The sequence below is a fragment of the Eschrichtius robustus genome, chromosome 4 (genome assembly GCF_028021215.1).
Source record: "Eschrichtius robustus isolate mEscRob2 chromosome 4, mEscRob2.pri, whole genome shotgun sequence".
Classification (NCBI taxonomy): Eukaryota; Metazoa; Chordata; class Mammalia; order Artiodactyla; family Eschrichtiidae; genus Eschrichtius; species Eschrichtius robustus.
In genome coordinates, this window is record NC_090827.1 from 104918393 (window position 1) to 104942657 (window position 24265).

At 37.3% G+C, this 24265-nt stretch overlaps 1 protein-coding gene across 2 annotated transcripts in view; it reads right to left on the reverse strand.

The window, feature by feature from the left end:
* The window catches only part of SLIT2 (slit guidance ligand 2), a 380353-nt gene that overhangs the window by 73083 nt on the left and 283005 nt on the right, over positions 1–24265 (reverse strand). The window contains exons 12-20 of one of the 2 annotated variants that reach the window (XM_068543161.1): positions 19947–20018; positions 16033–16176; positions 15757–15920; positions 14776–14799; positions 11111–11261; positions 8397–8471; positions 6667–6810; positions 2616–2759; positions 894–1060 (exon numbers count right to left, since the gene is read on the reverse strand). In XM_068543161.1, coding sequence (XP_068399262.1) covers positions 894–1060; positions 2616–2759; positions 6667–6810; positions 8397–8471; positions 11111–11261; positions 14776–14799; positions 15757–15920; positions 16033–16176; positions 19947–20018 — 1085 coding nt within the window. The remainder of the gene's footprint in view (positions 1–893; positions 1061–2615; positions 2760–6666; positions 6811–8396; positions 8472–11110; positions 11262–14775; positions 14800–15756; positions 15921–16032; positions 16177–19946; positions 20019–24265) is intronic. The other variant, XM_068543162.1, reaches the window with a different exon arrangement.

A 24265-nucleotide genomic window follows, 5' to 3' on the forward strand; every position in this document is an offset into this window, starting at 1 on the left:
ACAGGAAAACCCAGATTTGTGGCTTTGAAGATGCTAGAAGGGATTTTATGCCTTTAGCTTAACAAACACAAGAGTCTTCAGCCATATGATGACTTATGTATAGGACATTAAGTATTTACAGATCGACACCATACATTCTGTGCAGGTCTCTTTTCAGACTGCCTAGGGCAGAATTCCAGAAAACAATTCACAGTTTGTATCATCAATACGATTATAATGTTGTGTTCTTTGTTCAGTTGTTTATACAAATTATACTTTTAATTAGAATATATAAACTGAATTATGGAGAAATTGAAAAGAGACAGACATGAAGAGACATAAAGGGACAGATTAGTTTTACATGGTTAGCAAAAAGTATATGGGCCCCTCATTTGAAAATATACGGCTCAAATGAGCTCTTCATTTATTGCCAACAATTATAGAACCTATGTTCTACCTACATTACAGGGCTATTATGAGAATTAAATGTGATGATATACAGAGAGGACTAAAAAGTGAAAACTATTATTCTTGTTAGGTTTACTAGAATTTCTACTTTATGAGTCAATTGCTTTTATCATTGGTAGTTAAATGGTAGTTACTAAAAGAGATGCTTAGAATAGTAAAGAAAAACAAAAATGAAGCTATTTAAATAGTATCAACCACAAGTTGGAAATTAGAAAATCTTATAAAACATTCAGAAACACAAACCAAGTAGAGCTAGATGTGAGAGTACAGTCTGAGCAAGTAAGTACCCTGTTGCTAAAACAAAACAAAACAACAAAAACAAAGCAAAAAATGCATAATAACTATCCATTGCCTGAACTATGACGTACTGTCTAATTATGCCCCACAGTGTCAGAACAATCACCAGAGAGTGTCTGGTAGTCAAAGACCTGGCCAGGCTTTCTTACCATCATCACAAGTGAAGTCTTGAATGGCAACATCCTGGATGGGGATTTCTTTGAGGAAGTAGGGTTTCTGACATCGAGGATTTCCCGTTACAATTCTTTTCTTCCTGAGCCATTCTCCCAACCAAGCCAGGTAGCAGTTACAATTAAAAGGATTGGCCAAGAGGTTTCTAAGCACCACATGCAAACAATGCAGAGTTCAGTTTAGAGGTTCGCTTTCTGACTTCTCAAAACCCCATGCTACCATTTTCCCATACTGTATCTGTTGGAATGATTCCTTCTTAGTCTTTGCATTCACCCCACCCCCAATTCATGCTCAATCACACATAACATATGGGATGCGTTCTTTGACTGAAATATCTATGTTTGGAACATACAAAATAAGAACAATATTTTCATATAAGAATTCTTCAAATAATTTCATATGAAAAATAAAGTGAAGGTGGCAATTCAGGGTTTAGGCAGTGAATCCTGATAGATATCTCATTTAGAGATAATTTAAACTTGTCAGAGATCTGACTTACTGTCAAACTTCCCTACACTGATAACGCAGTAATTTAATATAAAGATGAAGGCTGATTACCTTATATTATTGAGTTTAACCTGACAACAGCTATTTCATTAATTTGTCATTTCAAGATTTCCATCTCTTATTTGCTCCAGAGAATAGGTTTCCCATCCGAACTGACAGCTGAGTTGATTAAATGCCAGTTATAAAAATGAACTTACTTCTACAAATCTCAATACTTTTGGCATCTCACCACTTCAGCACAAACCTATTGACAATCCCATTATTTATAAACATGCCATCTTTAACATGCACAAATTAGTCACTTGATGGAAAATGTCACATTTTATGTGGAAAGAGGATTAAGTACCTTACTGATGGATGGATGCTTCCCTCAAATTATTTCTTCAGGGACTTGAGCTATGTTGAACATGATTTTTTTCCTTCTAACTACCTTTTCAGTTAAATTAGTATTTTTAGATGCCACCATTACCAGGAAGCCATATCAGTTATAAGGTTTAACATTTCAAACACTGCTTTTTAAATACTGACATACAAGGGGCCTGAAACACTTGGAACGTTTGTTTGTTTTCTGACACTTTCTGAGTTCTATCTGTAGACCTACAAATATTCTTTATTCTCCAACTGTCTACATAAAGTGTGCTCTTGGATAGGCTCAGCCTATTTCTTTAATATCTTCTTAATATCACAGTAAATGCCCTCTGGTGAGCTTTTATTGTTGGTCTGGTCATCCTAATATATCTCCTGTCATTGTGAATGATCCTTTTGAGTACAGTTTGTTGGCAATAACCCTATCAACTCTGTTTTTATAATACTTATATTGTGAAGACTCCAATGTGAGAGCACTGGGAAAAACAAATCTACATTTCTTTTATTTGTAAAAGAATAAAATAATTCTCAATCAAATTATAAGATTACCATTTATAAATTAAGCCACACCACATTGTTATAGAAACAAATGACTGAAAAACTACCATGATTTTTGTTAAATTTTAGTATAGGATAGTAGGCAATGTTTTTAGAAAAATTAAAATAAGTTTAACATGAACAAATTTCTCCTTTTTAAAAGAAGTCTAAGTCTTTGATCTCATTTTTATGAAATGCTTAGTAATGCATTAAAATGTTATCAATAAAAGTAATAAATATAATACACTGGCTCAATTAATACATAAATGAAGACTATTTTTCATACTTACAGAGTAGATAAAGAATGGAGAGTATCGAAAGCCCCTGGTGCAATTGTAGTAATTTGATTATCATATAAAGAAAGCAAACGCACAGAACTGAGTCCTGTGAAACTGTCGTTCCCTACACAGCTTATACGATTACTTCTCAACATCCTGAGGGAAAAAAATACAACATCATTATGGAGATAAAATATCAGGCAATCAATTTTGCCTATCTTAAGACCGAAACAACCCCTCTTTGCTAATGTGTAGCATTCATTTCTGCTTTCTGAATGTTCTCCTGTCATTAGGAATTGCTGTAGATATGTACAAGTCATCCCTTGGTATCCCTGGGAGATTCGTTTCAGGACCTCCTGCGTATACCAAAATCCGTGGCCCTCCATATCCGTGGGTTCCGCATTAACTGCGGATGCTTGAATCTGCAGATGCAGAACACGTGGATATGGAGAGCCGACTATATTAAGAACCTTGTGCTAGAATAAAATGCTTAGAGTTGTCAGTGATAACATTCAGTTACAAAAACTCATGAGCCTCAGCACCAGCTTACAACCCCATCTAGTGAGGGTAGAATGTTTTCCTTTAATGATACAATTATGTTTGCACTCTTATATAATGTCCTAATTCACCTATAGCTCTCTAAGCCCTTGAAGCCCCATGATTTATGTATTCTAAGAAGCATTACATTTGCTGCTGAAGAGAAAGGAGGCAAAAAAGAATCAATAGCCACAGAAAATGAAGAATTGAGGGCATCTTAGGGACTTACAGCCAAGTCAATGTCAACACGGGCTGGAGGAGCCAAACTTGACTGAGCTTCCACAAAGCCTGAATAAATTATTTGTTTTGAGTTTAGACTTAAAAGGAGGCAATACTTTAGAGATCCCAGTTGTTCACAATAAAATTTCTCTTGAAAAAATTCTGACCATTTTTTCTTTAGTCATTGCCATTAACAGGATTAACACTTTTGTCATTTCTTCATCACTGCTAAAATTTTGGCTGTTTCTCAATTCTTTTCCTAAAATGTTTATTTGTGGGGCTTAGAAAAGGAATGAAAAGCTTCTTAAAACCCCATGTAAAGATGAACAGTTGCCATAAACTTTATTCAGAATTTCTGAAAAGTTAATATTCTCCTTAATTCTTCTAGACGTGGGTTGATCACCCTGCTAGAAGACTGCAAAAATAACAACAAAGCATTCCTTTAAAATTCTAGATTGTCCTATAATAAATAAGAAATATCAGCTGTTGCATTCTGCTAAGTCGCAGATAACAAGAAAGGATAATGCCCTCCTTATCAAGGCATAGTTTTACGTTAGGAAACAAATGCACAACAGAAAAGTAGTCCTATCAGTACTATCCTTTGTCATAAATAGGAAAGAACATTTGGTCTTAATCTTGTTGGAGTCACAGACTCCTGGGAAAAGTCGAAAAAAGCTTTGCTTTCCATCACTGGAAAAATCCACAAGCACACATATGTACCACATTTTGCCTGCAACGTCGGGGGTTCAAAGACCCACTGAAGTATGTACATGTACGAACTAAGAGGTTTACTAGTCCTAAAGGGTTGAGAAGTCTACAGGCAGTGAGGAGGGTCTTGTCAAAATCTTTATAGCTCCAAGCTGAAAGAGACCACTTAAAGCAATAGCTATGTCCCCATAAACCCACAGAAGGCCTTTTAATACTCCTAGCTTGGTCTAAATGATCTGTTTTGCTGCTTGAGGTACAGTGGGATTAAGTAGAGAGTCAGTGGTGTCTGTCTCAGGTGCCAAAACACAAGAGGCACAAAAACATTGCTAGAAATATAACAAAGGAGAAGGCTGAATTTAGAGAACTCGTCTCACAGAGAGTCCTGTGACTGGACCTAGCCAGAAAAAAATACTTTGATAAACTCTTCGGAGTGGTGTTATGGACAGAACTGTGTCCCCCTAAAATTCATATCCTGAAGCCCTAACCCCCAATATGACTGTATTTGGAGACAGGGCCTTTAGGGAGGTCGTTAAGGTGAAATGAGGCCCTAAGGGTGGGGCCCTAATCTGATAGGACTGGTGTCCTTAGAGGAAGGGGCCCCAGAGCTCTCTTTTCCCATACACAGAGGAAAGGCCACGCAAGGACACAGCGAGAAGGTAGCCATCTACAAGCCAAGGAAAGAGTCCTCGCCAGAAACCAACCCTCTCAGCACCTTGATCTTGGACTTCCAGCCTCCAGAACAATGAGAAAACAAATTCCTGTTGCTTAAGTCACTTATCTTGTTACAGCAGCCCAAGGCTATCTAATGTAGGTAGTTACAGGCTCACCCCTCATCCTCCCCTCCCCATCCCGGCCCACACTGCCCCCTTAAGGAGAAGGTTCTAGTTACAAGTCACTTGGCTACTATTTAAGAAGGGAGGCTTTTGCCTGCTGCAGGATTTATGTTTTGCTGAGTTACCTGAGGCAGCTTGGGGGAGGGGAATAGGGGCAGGAGTAGATATAACCACCTGTGGTATATCTTCTCTGTCCGCTTTCTACACTCCCAGGATCTCCTCCATAAAAAGACCAAAGGGATATTTGCATTACATTTTGCATTTCGAAGGGACTCCTAGTTAGCCCATGGGAGCGGTCAGCAGGTTGCAGGTTGGCTGTGTTGGACGGTTCGGCTCCAGGCTACCCCGGGAAGCTCAAAGAACATACTTCTCCTTTCATGGGCAGGGGCTTCTTTGAGTAGGATGTGAATTGGGGATGCCGCTCGCTGGGGAAATGCCCTCTCCCTCTACATCTGATAAAGGGCAGGCAATGAACTTCCTTGGCTCTCAGTTACCCTGGGCACGCATGGCTCTTGGTGGCTGCACGGGGCAGGGTGAGGGTTTGGGGGAGACAGTGGAGCTTGGCCTCTCTCCACTGCAATTCCCAAGGGCGTGTCTTGGTTACAAATAATTTCCTTCGTGTCTTCCAAAGGCTTCAGAGTTCCGTTGGTGTCTCTTCCAATGTTTAGGCCACCACTTTTGTCAAACATAATTTTATGCTTTAGAGATTATGAAAACTACACATACACACAGAAGAAAATTCAAGTAACTCAAAGTGTTGTCCTTACTCGTCAATTCAAGCCCCATCTTCCTTGGCCAACAACCTTCTGGAAACATATAGGATTTCTTTTTCCCAACCTCCCTACTGCTGAGTAAGTAGACATACGCTTAGCATGTTTTCTTTGAAATAGACAGTAAAAGATATACCACCAGCCAGTTTCTCTCTTTTTCACTAAGACCTTGCAGGGGCAGATGAAGGCAGTCTCCAGCTAGGCTTATTCTGCTGCAGGTGTTGGAGTGGGTTCTGAAGCTAGCGACCTTGGGCCAAGAGAGAGTATTAGGTGGAGGTATTTGAGGAAAAGGAAAGAGAATGATTGTTCTGAGGAAGAACAGAGGAGCCAGATCTGTACAAGCACTGGAGCAAAGATAATCTTTTTTGTTGAGGATTCAACAGCCAGGAGAGGTTCTTTTGATCATTTGCAAGCAGCATAATGAAGTCAGAGGTATCAGGGTCAAGGACTGTTTTGTTTTGTTTTTTTTAAATAAATTATTTATTTTTGGCTGCGTTGGGTCTTTGTAGCTGTGTGGGCTTTCTCTAGTTGCAGTAAGCGGGGCCTACTCTTGGTTGCAGTGTGCAGTCTTCTCATTGCAGTGGCTTCTCTTGTTGCAGAGCGTGTGCTCTAGGCGTGTGGGCTTCCGTAGTTGTGGCACGCAGGCTCAGCAGTTGTGGCGCACGGGCTTAGCTGCTCCGCGCGCGGCCTGTGGGATCTTCCCGGACCAGGGCTCGAACCCATATCCCCTGCATTGGCAGGCGGATTCTTAACCACTGTGCCACCAGGGAAGCCCCAGGGACGTTTGCCTCTACAAAATGTGTGTGTGTGTGTGATAGAGAGAAAGAGAGAGAGAGAGATACAGACAGAGAGAGAGACAGATATAGAGAGACAGAGACAGAGCAGAGATCGGGGGGATGAGGAAGAGCAGGAGCTATCCCCCCCTCCCCGGAATATAATGACCTGGGAATTACAATCCTGTGGTAGAAGAATCACAATGCAAATAAGAATACTTACAAAGTTTTGAGGCTTTCCAATCCCTTGAACATCTTATGCTGAACATTTTCCAAACGATTACTCGTGAGAAGTATTTCGTTTACACCAGCTGCGCCTTCAAATGCTCCCTCTTCAATGTCTGTGATCTTATTGTTGCTAAAGTTTCTAAATAAAAATGGTTGAAACAAGTATTTGAAACAATTTCTTTCTGACAATGAGGGCACTGAGACAACATGTCTGATCATTTTCTTCTACTGAACAAACATCTTCCACAAAAACTGTAAGCTCTTCACTGCCTGGCATTCCCAAGGCTCTGAAAAGTCACCACTTCCTGATTCCATCAAGCCAAACTGATAATAATACAAAGGAGAAATATCTATGCTGAAAAGTACCAGCCTGATCAATGATCTGCCAGGGCCCCCAGGGATATAAAACTCTTGAGGTCAGGTACTGAGTTGTGTAAACTTTTATGTTTGCCACCACACTTACTAAGAAACTTTTCAAAGAAGTGCCCGATTAAAACTGTTGAATGAATTAATGACTCAAAGAAGACAACTGGATAGAGAAAAGAAGGAAAGACTAAAATATGTTTGCATTTAGATAGCATCAGAAATGTATCTGAATATGAGATTGTTCCCAGTTAAACTTCTCATGTAATAATATGTCAAAACCACCAACTTATGCCAGTATTTTGTATGATACAAAATACTAAGGCTTGCCCAGAGGGCAAGAACATCCAGTTGAGGTAACATCTTCCTATAGGTTCTCTCTCTTTCTCAAGGCTCACTCCAAGACCAGGGATGCCCACAGAACAAGGATCATTTTTAGGTACCATTTTATTCCTTTCAGAGCACACTGCACATAGCAGCTGCTGAATAAATATGTATTGAATTGAAAAGCATCTTAGGGCTAAAAAGAAAAAGCAGTTAACGTCAGTGAAAAAGGAGCACAGTTAAGAACTTAGAAACTCTTTGGGAGGCAGTATAATATGTGGGTCAAGTGCACAGGAAATGCTTTCAGTCTGCTCTGCCACTTCTAGACTATGTGACTGTGGACCAGTTACATATATGAAAGCACAGATATCATACAAGTATGCTTCTTTCCTTCTCCTGATGTTTCCTGTTATGTGGAGGGTTCTCCACGGACCCTCACTCTTGGCCTCTGTCCTGTCCCTCTTTCCATCCACCTTGGGTGGGGGAGGGTTACAGTCGGAGTGTTGCTGAAACTGCTGAGCTTATCAACTTATTTTAAAATATGAGTTGCGGACATGTAGTAACACAAATGAGCTATCAAGCCAGTTTACCAATCATTAATTTTGACTATCTTCTAATGAAAGTTTAATGAAGCAAAAAGTCAAACAGTTGACATGAACGTGCTGAAAGAGAAAGAACAGCATGGTTTGGGGAACAGTAAAGGAAGTTACAAAACATTACTGAACTCATCTCTAATGCGCTAAGTTTGCTGGATTCCTGCTGTGGCCACATAACAAACCAGCTGTCTGAGTTAAAGTAAGATGCTAGGGTTCTGCTACAGAAAACATGGTTACCATCACTGGAATACATAGGAAAGAGCCAATTACTTAGGTTCCTCTCAGAGTTTACCCTAAATTCATGTCACAGGTAGTCACTGTATAGACATGTCTCTGAATCTTTTATATCTTCCAATTTCCTAAGAAATCTAAATAAAACTGCAAAGGTATAAGAAAACACAACACTACAGATATTTTAAAAGATGGCTAATATACGGCTTACATTTTACGTAATTGAGGAAGTTTCTTGAAGATGCCTGTAGCTTCCAACACTGTAAATTCATTATTATTGAGGCGTCTAGGGAAAACAGAAACAGAAAAGTTTCATTCCCAACAGTCAGGAAGAGATTAAATTTTATTTCTCGTACAGAATTATAACATTATTTAATGAATATCCTAAAGCAAAATATAGGACACATATCACAGAAAATTTGTGGGAAGTACAGATTTTTTCCAATTTATCCCATATTTTAATGACCAAAATAAAACATATTAAGAAGCACGTAGTAAAGAAAACCAATCATCGAAATTCAAAACCAACTCTCATTCAGTAATCTGTAGAACCAAGTTTCTCAAGTTTTTTTTCCACTATTACCCCTGCCTCCAAAAGCACTTTAGGATATTTTTTTTCTAGTCACTTCTCCATAAATATGTATCAACAGCTTTACTGATATACGTTTACACACTACAGAATGTACCCTTTTAAAGTGTACAAGTCAGTGGTTTTTAAAATATTCACCAACTTGTGCAACCGTCTTTGCTTCCTAATTCCAGAATATTCTCATCATCCAAAAAAGAAACCCCATACTCATCAGCAGTCATTCTCAGTTTGCAGCCCCCCACTGCCTCAATCCCTGGCAACCACTAATTCACCTGCTGTCTCTGTGGATTTTCCTATTCTGAATATTTCTTATAAATGGGATCACACAAAATGTGGCCTTTTGTGTCTGTCTTTTTTCACGTGGCATAATATTTACAAGGTTCTTCCATGTTTAGCATAGATTAGTACTTCATTCTGTTTTATGGCCAAATTACATTCCATTGTGTGGACATACCACATGTGTTTATCCATTCATCAGCTGATGGATATCTGAGTTGCTTTCACTTCTTAATCATTATAAATAATGCCGCTAGGACACTGGCATACAAGATTTTGTATGGCTGTATGTTTTCAATTCTTTTCGTTATGTACATTGATGTGAAATTGCTGTGTCACATGGTAAATCTATGCTTAACTCCTTGAGGAAGAGCCCAACTGTTTCTCAAAAGTGCTGCATCGTTTTACCTTCCCACCAGCAATGTATGAGGGGTCCAATTTCTCTCACCTGTTACTGTCTTTTTTTAAAGCCATTCCACTGGTTGTGAAGTGCTACCTCATTATGTGGTTTTTTTTTTTTTTCTCATTATGGTTTTGATTTGTGTTTTCTTCATGCCTAATGATACTGGGTAATTTTTCATGTGCTTATTGCCCATTTGTATATCTTCTTTGGAGAAATGTCCATACAAATAATTTGACCACTTTTTAACTGGGTAAGGTACATTTTAATTGTTGGGTTGTAAGAGCTCTTTATATATTCTGGATATGAGTCCCTGAGCAGATGTATATATATATATTTTAGATATATGTTTTACAAATATTTTCTTCCCAGTACTGATTTTTAAAGGTATAATTAAAAAAAACTTAATTTCATAAAACACACACAACCTTTGCTGAAAGATGAATTAGATATGAATTTCTAAATTCCTGAGTGACAAGTAAACTTATTTAAAGTGTTATCATGCTGGAAGATACAATTTGAATTACTGTTTGTAGTATTATTGGAAGTAAATGTAACTCCCTCCATGATAGTAAATAGAGAGTTCAGGGCTTTTACTGCATGGTCTCCATGCATTTCTAAAGTCCTGGACCTATGAAATAGCTTCATGAACTAACAGAATTTTAAAAAGCATCATTATAACCACTAGGTAGTGAGTTTCTGTCATCTTTTTGAAAGCATTATATTATTTTTAATTATTCAAATTGCTTAAACGGGCATGAGTATAGGCACTGTGGGAGATAAACTATAAAACACAATCTCTGTCATCAAGGGGCTATAATCTAGTTGAAGACAAGAGAATTATACATGCACAAAAAGACAACCAGCTTTGCAAAGCAGTTAATGAAAAATACCAGATGGTGCTAGACATAAACATTGCTAAGATGTTCTAAAAATGATGAGGTTTCACTAGGTTTTTCTGGGATTTTTAGAAACACTAACATTAAATGTCATACTTTTATAAATAAAAGTCAGTGAAGGCCAACATACATGGGCACAGAATCTATAAATGATTCAAACATATTTTAGAACCTCGTATGTGCTAGGCCCTATGTTAGTGTTATAAATATAGATCTGATTACACTCTGTCTTTTTAGCTTTTCCTGCTATGATATCCATTGTTCAGAAAAAAACTATCCTTTGTGCTTCATACTTGGTAAACATTGAATCCTTCCACTTGTGAGTCAGTGAAGTAGCATAGCTGATAAAAAAAGGACTCTGATTGAATTCACAATTAACACAGATTCAAAATGGTGACTCCGAACTATTTTATTTGGTTGCTGAAAAGACTACATTAAAAATCTATTAAGTGCTTAGAAATGGGTTTGGATATAAGTAATATCCAAGAAATAAATATCAAATGAATGTATTATTATTAGCACTACTAAGTGCTAACTGAATTTTTGAGAGGTGAGTTAATTTCTATAGTTGTACCTTGGGCCAGAAAGATGAAGTAAGAAAGCCTCTAATACATATACTTGTACAAAGAAGAGTTATGCCAATGTGTGTCAATTAAAATTAATGTAATTATTGAGAATGAAAGGGCAAGACAAAAATTCCAATGCTTTGATGCTTTCATTCCTTCCCTCCCAAACCGGATTTTGTTGGGAGATGAACTTACAGCTCTGCAGTGTACTGGGGAATGTGGTCTGGGATTTTGGTGAGTTTTTGATTGGAGCAATCTACTGTGGTCCCTTCACAGCGGCACTTTTCAGGGCAAGCCAGATCGGCAAAGCAGTCCCCGCTTAATTTTGATCGATAATCTTCTGTACCTATTGAGGATTCAAGCCAGAAGAGAAGATACTGAGTCTGAAGGTTAGAATATTTGTTTATTTGTAGGAAGAAAAAAGTAAGATAACTATAGATTATGCAGCAGGGAGACAACTTGGGGAATTTTGGTCAATGGATGTCAGGAGAGGGTTAAAACAAGGGCTTGGAATTTGCTGGAAAAAAGAGTAACCAGATTCACAGGACAGGAAAACATTAACAGAGTTGAGCTTTTCACAGCTGTACTTTCTGCTGATCCAGTTATGAGCCATTCTAGACTATGTGACAGCTAATCACACAATGGCTACTAGTTGTGAAAAAGTTTATTTTTTCTCTGAGTCAAGAATTTAAAATGTATCCAGTAATAAACATATGCCTAGATATCATTTTCAATTAGGGCTTTCAAGGCAAATAGATGGACTCAGGTTTTTAAATTTTCTATGGTCTTTTATTATTCTCTCCCTCTCACATAATCTTCAGAAATGCTTAAAAAGCCCTCTTTTGTTCATTTTGATTTTATAAAAAGAAACAAGTAAATCCTGATTTAAGCCTCAGCAGCTTGTCATGCTGTAGAAAGCTGCGTGACGTTCCATGGTGCTTGACGGAACCATGTTTTACTCATACCTGGCAACCACATGGTTAGATCAAGCACAACAGAAAATCTCGCTACATAACCACTACACCATCCACTAGGCCAAAGGTAAGACCAAGAGGAAAGATGAAGGGAAGCAGGAGAAAAGCTACAGACGTTCTGGAAACGTAATACTGTTTACATGACATGCATTCTCCCCGCAGAATGTTTATGACCATAGTAAGAGTATTACTACCGAAGATGCCCTGGAAACACAAAGAAGGGGCTATACTGAAAGGTGCCTCCAACGTTCCTCAGAACTGCAGAATGGAAACAACAGCTTTCGGGAACAACATCCAGGAAGAAGTTGAAGGTGCGCTACAAGGACAACAGAGAGGCTCAAAAGATCTGTGGTTTCTTCTTGGAAAAAAAAAAAAAAAGGGTGCAAAAGAGTGAGACTAAAAGAAGATACATCAGGATTGAAAAGGGAGGATATCATGTTTCAGATCAGACACTTTTACTTACAGCCAAAATGGTGAATTCCTGCAAAAGTAAAGATCACCAAGAAGGAAAGAAAGACAGTAAACCCAGTTAAGATTCACATACACGTATATAAAACTCACTCAGGTCTCTTCCTTCCTCCCTTACTGTGGCAATTATCGGGGAATGGCCTGGTGTGACAAGAATCGTCATGCTTTGTAAACTTTCATAATCATTTTTTGAAGCACAGTGGTCTTACAGGAAAAGCAATGGCATACAAGATGCACAGCACAAATTAAGTTCTTGTCAATTCCTCTAAAAAAATGAAGTCTCCACAAGATAAATTTTCTTTGAGTGCTCACTGTAATCTCTAGATGCCATCCAGAATGGTGGTAGGCAAGTAGACATGTAAAATGAAGTGAAAAACTAATCGTGAGATCTTCAAGAACTATCACTGGAACACTTGGATTAAACCTTAGGTTGTGGCTTACATGCTTCGTAATGATCTTTCCAACTTATAAATAATGTCACTTAATTGAAATGGAATCAGGATCTCGGAAGAAGTTTGCAAAGCTGAATATAACAGTTTCAATACATTTGCCAATTAATGCTGTGGCATTTACTGAGGATCTGTTGTATTGTAGTTTAAGCTTTCATTTAAAACGTGAAATAAGGAAATACAGGGAACAAAGTCTAAGTGACAGATACACGAGGTATTTTACACTGAAAATAATCTGCATTCAATGCAATGGCAATGCTTATTTTATGGTTGCTCTTTAGGCAAGCTCATATTTTAATTAAAATCTGGAAAAAAAAGGGAGGAGAGGCCCAAAGAATTCTTCTGAGTCCTGACTTCTATAATTATTTGTTTAAATCATGTAAATTGAATGACCAGAAATTGACAATTAAGCCATGATATCTGATATAAAAGTTGTTTGTTTTTTTTTTTCCCAAACCTACTTTGGCTGCTGTTAGTAAGAGGGCAAAACTGTATCAGAATTTATGAAAACAACCTGACTTTTGTTCCTTATTTGGTGAATTTGAAATATTAATTTCTAAATTATTGATAAAGCATATTTAAATGTGACAGATTAAATAATTTGATAATTATATTCACTTCTCTAATTTGGGGATTTAAGTAATATCGATGTTTTATCCTATAGGGGTTCTGTTTTTCAAAATGGCTTTTTCTGGGTAATAGCTATCAGATGACTTTCTACTTAATAATTGGGTAAAAACACTGAATTTTAAAGATTGCCAATGAAGGCCAATCAACTGTTCTTTTCAACATGTTACTTCTTATGCAGCCAGTGCAATATATATATTACTGATCATTCAAGTCAAAATATGTAATGAAACAAAATCTCTTAAATGCATACAATTATTCATATTATAATTCAACAATGGCAAGCAACGCATATCTCCTTAAAATAGAGACCAAACCCAGAGTTCTTCTTAAGAAAATAAGTATGTTTTTGCATACTAACACCTTATAAATATTTTTTTAATTTATAACTATTAAGATATATTATAGTCTAGAATAGACCCAGGATATTGTAAATGTAGCCAACGAACTACTAACATGTATTTTTATATAATGGTTTAAAACAAACAAGTCAAGAGGCATTTTACACAATTGGCAGGCAAGGAAAAAATAAGTAAAGAAACATATTTCAAAGAGCTAGTTCTAGAATCATCAGCCTTGATAGTGTTAAGACTGCAGTGGTAAAACATTTCAATTATTTTTCTAAGAAATATCTGCCTAAGTTATCCAAGGCATTTGGTGCCCATGAACTTCTGATGCTTTCAGGATGGATGTCAATATTGTTTTTGTGGAGTTATTATACTGTGACTCCAGGGATGTTAAGAATTTTAAATCACAAGCAAAGTACAACTGCACATAAATCAGCAGGAAGTTGCTGCTTTGGTATAAAAAGTGAAGCAACAGCAAGCAAAGTAAAGCAAAAAGTAAGGGATACTTTTTTAGTATAAAAAAATCTCTATAAAAAAGTAAATCTCATGATGGAAAACAGTTCTGTGTTTGTAACTGATTTCATGTAGAACTAGTTCTTTGACAACAGAAAGGTCTCTGTCTTTAAAACCAGCTTAAGATGCTATATTTTAAAAACAGGTTGAAAGGGCAGATATACAACATAAGGAGAGAAAATTATTTAAGTAGAAAGCCATAGATTGAAACATTTTAGCTACTGTGAGAAATTTCAGATAATGTGCCAAAGTGAGAGAGAGAGAAAAAGGTGGGAGTCTAATAGTAATATGTTTAACATCAGAAGCTGCATGCAAAGGTCAGGTTTTCAGGAAACAGCTACAAGTGATCTATGCAGAAGGAAATCTAGCTACAGAGTACCCACTGGATTTTCCAAAGCATGCATATCAAAGTTTTAGAAGCTACGTTTTATAAGGTGAGGAAAAGGTGTCTGCAGTTAGTCCTACTACCGAGCAAAACCTACCTGGAATGAAATACTGTTCTTTAGCTAAATAAAAAAAGAGAAAAAAAATAGAAGATGCACCTGAATGTCAGCAAGCAGAGATATGAGTTATATTAGATTAAGAATGGACTAAAGTTACTATAGATAATTAAGTGAAAAATGTATATTCACAGCAGTGGCTGAAGTATAATCATGTACAGTGAGTAGGAAATGCATCTGGAACCATGGACAATAAAGGGCTTTGTTTTGATATTAGCTTTTTAGTATAAATTAACTGCCGAATGTGAAGTAACTCCTGGAATAGTTAGGTAGCATACTACCCAAAACATATAGAATGCATTTTATTATGAGAAGATAGAAAAGATTATACCTAAGCAAACAGTAAATTTCAATGTTTCTCTTTAATATTAATAAAATGCATCTATATTTCACTTTTTATAAGTAAATGTAATATTCCCAAAGTGTTAAAAGATGGCCTTTTGGAAAAAAAATGTATCCTCACAGTCCTATTCAAAATGCGAGAATGCTAAACAAGAAAACGGCATTCGGTGTGAGAAGCAAGGAATCCGGAGCTTTTTTTCCCCCTACTTCTGAGCCTGAGCAAATCAAGTAACCAAATCTCAGTTCACTTTCTTAAAGAAATGGAAACATGATTAATTACCTTACATTGCTCAATGAAAAACAATACAACAAACGTGAGACTTACAGCCTTTTAAAGGCACTGAGTTAGCTAAAAGGCCCCTGTTAAATTCAAACCCTGGGATTATAGTATGAAGTATCCAGGCGTCTTTTTTCTTTATTTCTTCTGCTGGATAGTGTGTTAAAAAGGTTACATGTAGGAGTGCTATATGAATTGCGTCTACAGTTCTTTTCCTTCATGGGCAGAAGAAAAAGAAATACGATTCTGCAATGTTAGGTAATTCAGCTCAAGGCCAGCTGTCTCTACATCTCACTACTGTTTTGGGTAACGCTGGGGAAATGTCACACAGAGTAAGAAATTACCTGAACAACGGAATTTCTTGCTTTTGATCTGTCCGATTCTTTTATTTGCCAGACGCCGGGGGCTGGTGCAGCGGGCACCACTGGTCTCGATTGGGTTGGTATGAAGATAATCCGCCAGCCACTTGAGATGGCAGTCACAAATAAAGGGGTTCTGGGCCAAATGCCTTTTAGAAACACATACAGAACACTTTTACACATGACTTGCAATGAACTCAACTCTCAAATTCAGAGTGAATACAATGGTCATCACGTTTGATCCAAATCCTATGTACATACATGGTTTGAATGGCACGGAGAGGTGAAAAGGTCCCCTTGGCCATGGTCTGAAGCTTGTTGTCGTATAAGGAGAGAAGGTTCAGGTTGTGCAGATCCTGAAAAGCATCTACCCGAAGGCAGTTTATCTTGTTGGCATTCAATAATCTGTTTGATTAAATAGTCGTAGAATTAAAGTGTAGCATCTCATTAACCCATCTTCAAGACTCTGTTGTTCTTGAGAAAATCCAATCAAGAAATCCATTTCTTTTACCCTCAACATTAAGTAATCATTGAGGTATCACAGGCTGAAGATTTGGGGTCATGGCAGATAAAGCATGGGTCATGTCTAATGACTGGATTGCCTAAATCTAGTGGTACTTATACATTTATTCAACAAAAATTATTAAATATATTCTCTGGAATGTGTAGAAGTACAGCAATAGACAAAGGTGGGTGAGAGCCAGTGTCTCCTGTCAAGGGTGCCATAAAGTTCTCATAAAACATTAGTCCCTGGAGCTGCTCTGTGAAAAAGAAGTTCAGTCCATTCTCAAAACGGTAGCTGGAGTGAGACTTCTAAACACAGACCAGATTACATCACTCCTCTCTCAAAACCATGAAACGACTCCCCCCCCCCCCCCCGTTTGCTCTGAATAAAACCTAAGACTTGACAATAGCCCATAATGCCCAATGGGATCTTTGGTTCCTTTTTTGAACTTTACAACCTCCAAGTTTTCTACTCCTGGCTGTTTCAGCTCCAGCCACACAGGTCTCCTTGCCAGACTCTCTTCTCTGCTTGGAACACTCTTTTCCCAGATGTCTGCCTGGTTAACTATGTTGCTTCTTCGAGTCGGCTGCAATGTCACCTTTTCCATTCAGCCTCCCCCGGCCACTCCCTCCAATACCGTCAGCCTGTCTTTGCCCCTCCCCTATCCTTAGCATCTCAATTCCTTTACTTTAATCTACTTTTTCTATTTTCTTAAATACACATTTCCTTCTGTTACGTGTGGTTTGCTTATTTATTATGTCCTTGCTGACTGCCATTTGCATGAACCCTCTCCCAAGGGTATAAGGTCCAGACAACAGGGATATTAGTCTATTTTGTTCCCTGATGTTTCCCACATGCCTGGCATGTGCTAGGTGCTCAATAAATATTTGTTGTTGAACGACTACTTTATAATCCTCTTGGAGAGTGGCATTATCACACGGAAGACCCTCATTCTGCATTATACATATCCATTTTACTTGGTTTAACATAATATCCCACAAACTTGTTTTTTCTCATATATACCAGGGGTATTCTGCATCAATATTCTGTGGAACTGTGGTTTACAGATCATACTTGGGCAAACATCATTCTTGTAGGTTATATGTCCCTGTGTCTGCACTTGTATTCATGCTTCCCTCACCTTTGGGAGTATACTTGCCCGACTCTCCACCTGCCTCAACCTTCTGGCCTATCAAGGTCTCACAGAAGGCCCACCTTCTCCAGAACAAGACTTTTCCAGAATACAACTGCCACCCAACTAATGTATTCCTTCCTCTAGGAAGTCAGTCAGTGCTACCTAGTCTTGTCAACTATTTTATACAGGCCCTCATGTTTGCCCAAAGACAGTTTAGCCCTCCGGGGGCAGAGAATTTTTTTGATACTTCTTTTTCTCTGTCACCATTCAGTTCAGAGCTTTGATACTTAGAACTTTAACAAATATTTAGTAGCTCAAAAAATATGTGCTATGTGGTTTGGGTATGATGCTTTCTTATCTAACACACTGAAAACTGTTTTCCCATTTGCCCACCAGAATCTCTGTAATTCAGGGTATTTCAGTTTTACTTGCCTTTTTAAGACCTCAACTCCCTGCACATGCAAAGCCAGGACTTTCTGGTGGTGGTTCTCCCTGCTGTACTCTTTTTTATCCTCCTTCAGAAACTGCAGTTTTGGCTTTCTCTGTGATCTATATAATGCTTTCTTAAGAGCTTAGAGGCATGGTTTGAGGTGTGGACTGATTAATCCTATACCTCCCCACTTGGGGCCACAACACACGGGCCACTGGCCATGTTCCCTAACTAGTCAGCTAACTAAGAAAGGAGTTGTACAGCACAATGCTAAGGACAAGGAAAAGATGCGGAGCCTGGAAGACAACTAAAGAAAGTGCCGTTCTGAGCATTTTGTACTTAGTTTACATTCAGGTGGTCCAGAAATTAGGGGGGAAGTACTGAACACTACTTTCTTTTGTTCCTTCCATTTACCTACTTCTTCTCCTCAATATCTCATCTGTTCAAGCAGATCTAAGATGTTTAACCTAACCAAATTCTCAACTAACCATAAAGAGTCAATTGTGCCACGTTAGCTCTGGCAGGCTTAGTCTAGAGATAGAACTTAAGGCAGAGGGAGAAAGCTGGCTTTTTTAGTAAGGTTTATCTACATACAGATTCCCAGTGTTTATCAACCCACTTGTTACATCAACTACCAATAAGTGTGTGTGGAAAGAAAAAGGTGCCATTTTTAGTGTTGGTACCAGGCAGGACAGTGGTAGCAAGAGAATGTAAGTGAATGGTGAGGAGAATAATGCTAAGAAAATGTGAAAGAATGACACAAAAGTAAATAACAAATAGGCAACACTTGGCTATAGTACCTAGCTATACCTATGATATATATAGAGTCATACTATTCAAGATCAGAAACAATATTTGCTAACTTCACTGCAAATGAAGGGTTAAAAAATAACTTGATGCCCAAATAAAGTCACTAGGTCACAAAGGTCAGTATTTATCATGACTGATTGGTCTGTTGTAAAATCAATTTATTGAGTTATGTAGCATTAAGAAGAGAGAGAGAATGGAACAGAATTCACAGTACTATACATAGTGAGGTTAAACAGTTTTGTTAATGATTTGTTTCATTTGTGTGTCTGTATGTGTATATGTATGAACTGTGTTGTGATATAAAATATGTTTCTGCATAATAATGAAAAGTTTAAAATGTGGATAACAGGATGTAATTATAAACATACATTTATCAAGTAAGGAAAAAAAACAACCTTTGGGCTGTTTGTGAGATTAGGAATAAATTTTTACCAAGTAAGTGGTTCAAACCCCAACTCCAACAAATACACACATCCAAAAGAGAAAATAGCATTCTAAACTTAAGAATTTTAAAGTAGACTGACTGTGAGCTAGTTGAGAGAAGAAATTATATCATATTCATCTTTTTATCCACAGCAGCTAGGTCAGTGTGTGCCCCAAATGAGATACCCTATAAGTGTTTGGTGATTTGAATAGATTTTGATGGTCCAACACTAACAATCTTAGTATTAGCATACTTTTTCAATCTCATTTTCATATGAGCATTAATTAAGACATCTGGGGTCAAGTCTTATTCTTATAAATATGTATCATAAATACTTCTTTTGAGACAAATAAGTTGTAGCTATTCTCTAAGCAGAGTGGTCTTTAAAGTCCAGGAAATTGACAGATAATTCTCTCACTAAAGATTAATTTGAGTGTTACCACTCTGTCCTAGGCTACTAAACACCATCTTTGTGTTGGGGGATGTTATTCTAGTACTGTCACTGTTGCAGATTCTTTGGACAAAGGTGGATAAACTTATTACCAAGTCTTTCTCCTTTCCAACTATTGGTAAATCAAACCAGAGAAATTTCATAAAGGGCAAGGATTCCACAGACTATAAATGAAAGGACAGCCAGGATGCCCACATTTATGACAATGTGGAAAGAAAGGTTTGGGAACAATTTCAAAGTGTTGTGTCTTCAAATAAATAACCATCATCAATGTTAGCTCCACTAGACTAATCTTTTCCATTTCATTAAACTATGTCATTTTGGGTCAAATTTTTCTGAAGCCTCCATGAATATATGAGATGGTACACTGGCTAAAATATATATTTGGGTTCAACAGATCAGAAACAATCAAATACTTACAGTAGCTGTAAGGAAAACAGTCCTTCAAATAAACTTTTTGGGAGTTCTGTGATTTTATTTCCATAGAGGACACTGGAAAAACATGATTTGAACAAACAAAAAAATTAGACATCAACCAGCAAAACAAATTCAGCCAAACATATGTATTCAGGCCTATAGGAGGTTAGTAAGCTCCATACGTCATAAAAGCCATAGTTGAGTAAACAAACTTCAATTTGCAAATGATTTTTCCGTGGTTATAGATTAGACATATGCTTATGGTAGAAAGTTTGGAAAACAAAGAAAAACAAAAAAAATTAACAAAAATTAACACAATTTATGATTTTATTCCCCTTTCATAGAAATGTCCACTGTTAAATTGTCATGTTTTTCTACACACACACACACGCACACACAGTTCATATGTACTGAGAGCACACAGTATATAACAAAGGAGAACAGTAAATGTGGAACCCACTGTTCTTTAAACGGATGAGGTTTAGGATTATCATAATGGAAAACAGTGAAAGGAATCCACATAAGTGTAAAATTTTCGTTTTAAACGTATAATGTATATGCATAAGAAATGGAAGATTTGTGAAGACAGTGATCATTAATATTGATACAGGAGAACTTTTAAAATGTATGTTCCCCAAAGAAATATGAATAGGAATGTATCCTCATGTCCCTACCTCTGATTAGCCACTAAGTGTAGCCACAAAGTGCAGGGACCATGACTTAATTACTTCAGCATACCTGGCGCCTAGGTTTTGACACACAGTGATGTTCTAACATTGGATTGATGAGTGAATATTGTTTGAAGAGTAAAATGAAGTAATAAATTAGCACGGGAACAAATTAAGGAATAAATTAACGTATTCACAGAAAGGGTGAAATGAGGGGATTTCAACAGCAAATAAATGAAAGTGATTGACTCATCACGTTGGCTATTGACCACAGATCTGCAATGATGCCCCTCTATTTTCAGGCCCCAAAAGCAGCGGACCACAGTTATGTGTAGGAAAAGACAGAAATTATATTTTTAGAGGAACAATTTGACAACATGTATCAAGAGTCGTAAAGATGTTTATATAAATTTTAACTTAGTAGTTTCTCTCAAGAGTTTAAGAAAAAACTCGGAGACAAACACAGTATTTTATCTGCCAAATGTTGTTCATGGAATAATTTATAAAAGTGAAAAATTAGGGCTTCCCTGGTGGCGCAGTGGTTGAGAGTCCCCCTGCCCATGCGGGGGACATGGGTTCGAGCCCTGGTCTGGGGGGATCCCACATGCTGCGGAGCAACTGGGCCTGGGCGCTACAGCTACTGAGCCTGCGCTCTGGGGCCCGCAAGCCACAGCTACTGAGCCCATGCACCGCAACTGCTGAAGCCTGCGCGCCTAGAGCCCATGCTCCGCGGTAGGGGAGGCCACCGCAATGAGAAGCCCGTCGACACAACTAGAGAAAGCCCGCGTGCAGCAGCGAGGACCCAACACAGCCAGAAATAAATAAATAAAATAAAATAAAAAAAAGTGAAAAATTAAATACAAATAAAGTGTATCCAAGTTCCAAAGAGGGGGATTGGCTAAATATATATTTCACATTGATAAAAATCATGTTCTGAAGAATATTTAATGAAATGAAAGTATTCATGATACAACACTAAGTTTAAAAGAGCATAATACAAAAGAATATATTATAGTATAACTTTAACTTTGTTTAGAAGAATATATACATATATACATAGAAAAAAAGTGGAAAATCTCTAGATGGTAAGTGACTTACTGTCCAGAGGTCATTTGAATTTGAATCTATATACACTGTCTTTATTTTTTAAATTTTCTCTAGGATGGGCATAAATTACTTTAAAAAGTCAGAAGTATTCTTTTGGAAGAGAAATAAATGATGTCATAAAATGTGGAGGAAAAAGCCAAAATGAGAATCAAAATAATTAATATGTTTGGCAGCTGTACATGATTTCTGTTTGGAAAGGAGGAAAATAATGCAAGAGAGATGAATCAGAGTGAGGAAAAAGCTGTTCCCTTTTAAGATGTCAGTGAGATGTGGGATATATTACAAAATATGAAGAAAATTCTTAAGGGAACAAATAAAGCTGGGTGCTATACTGTACAAAGCGACATTTCATCTGTATAGATTCCAGTGGTATAGTTATACAGTATAACATAAAAATTCATTTGTGTAGAATATAGATTTTTTTAAAAACTTCACACAATTAGAGAAGAAACAATTTTAAAAATACAAGAACAAAAGAGAGAATTCTACATTGTCAGGCTCAAGGAGGTAAGGGCGTTAAGAAAGGGTAGAGCGATAATAATATATATCTTAAGGTCAAGAATAAGAGAACAGAGGGCTTTAGGGAACAAATGGTCAGATCAAGGTGGCACCAACTTGGGATATTCAACTGAATATCATTCAAGTAATGCATTCAGCAATAGGTATCGTACACTCATTATGTGCCAGGAACTTTGCCAGGTTCTAGGCTTCGTGCCCAATTAAACTGAATCCGGCTGTTACTTGTTCAAAGTTCACCATTTGCCTGTGTGCCAGCCGCTGATAACAACTGAGATGAATAAAAGGTATGGCTTCGAAGAGACACCCAAAAGGGCTATTTTGAATACTGAAGGAGTTTCACATTTTGAACCCATCGAGATCTAAAAAGGAAACAGGTTGTGTAAGAACTGTGGGGGACCCACATTAGAATCAAAGGGTGAGTAATTTAGTAGGTTGTTCACTTGGGTCTTTTGTTTCAAAGGTTGGTTCAAATAGCACGAAAGGAGGACTAGCTAGGCAGTGTGCCATACTTACACTGTGAAAATTTTCTTTTCCAACAAATCATTCTGTTTTCTTTAAGATCATGATAAGAAAATAGATGTTTACTATTAATGAGACAATTTGGGTACAGGGGAGAAAAAGACGAAAATCACAAAAGGATGTAGGAAATCTGTAAGTGTAGGTATAATTGGGTATACGGACTATCATAAAAATAATAAATACTTGATATGATGGGGATGAGATTTCTCTACAAAACGGTATAGCAATACTAGGGCTGAATAGTTTTCTTACACACAGTGAGATCGAAATGGTAGGAAGGAAAAAGGAATTTAAAAATATCAAAAGTCCAAAGACCAGGACCGAACAATTGGATGGCAGCCAAGAAAATAGGGCCAAAATCTATAAAAATGAGGGAAAGGAGTATCATCACATAAAGATACAAACTGCAAAAGGGCCAATGAGAATCTTGCTATACTCATAAGAGGGAAGGAAAATTTTTTAAAATCAAGATAAAAATAATTCAGGTGAAAAGAAAATAAATACATGAGTAATATGCATAATTTCCAAATGCCAAGAATGACAAATTGGGTAGCTTTTCTACAGTTTTCTTATACATGGCTTATATTTGGCATTCTATATACAGTACAGTTATGCTGACAGAGAATTTTTTATAGTCGTTTGAAACAACAGGGAAATCTTATGGCAGCTTTTGTACCTGCTACAAGAAGGAAGGCTAAGAATACTAAACCCAGTTTCACTCTGGTGTTTCAATATTGGGACAGTAAGATACAGCAACCACACACTGCTGGCCAGTCTTTGACTTCTCCTGCCCTTGCTGAAAGCAGAAGACAGAACTCCTACTAAAGAGAAAAAATGTCCAAAATAGAAGCCTACATGATGGCTATCATGAAAAAGGTACAATGGGCAGACTTACTATCCAAATAAATGTTAAAGAGCTATACTTACTTATAAATGAAAAACCATGTGTATTTGAGAATTAAAACACTAAGCAAATTTAAAGAGAGTACAGTAAAGAGAAAGCAGAGGTCGCTACATTTTCACTGAAAACCAGTGGTAAATGCAAGGTACTGTGCTGGACGGTTAACATCAGTCCAAGAAAAGGCTGTAGGAAATGCAAATACAGCAATCAAGCCTTTCACTATAGACCCCTGTGGAATTTGTGAGCTGGTTAGTGAAGAGAGGAAATAAGAATTAGTGAACTACAATAGTTTGTAAAAGGTTAATGAAAAAGTAAGAAGAGGGGAAGACCATATTCTGAGGATCTTGGGCATAAAAATTCCCTGGGATAATTAAAATCCAAAATCATACACATTGATAAGTATCAGGAGAAGAATTTGCCACGGTCTTATCATAATATCTCTTGAAAGTTTACTCTGTGTTTTTAACAAAGCCAGGAGAGGAATAATCTCGTCCCCATCTTAGAGATGAGACAACTGAAGCACAGGGAAATTAGTAAGTAGCTCTATGTACCCAGTGAGTTAGAGCCAGTATTCGAATAGAAGCCATCCAGCATTCTAAAGGAGATAT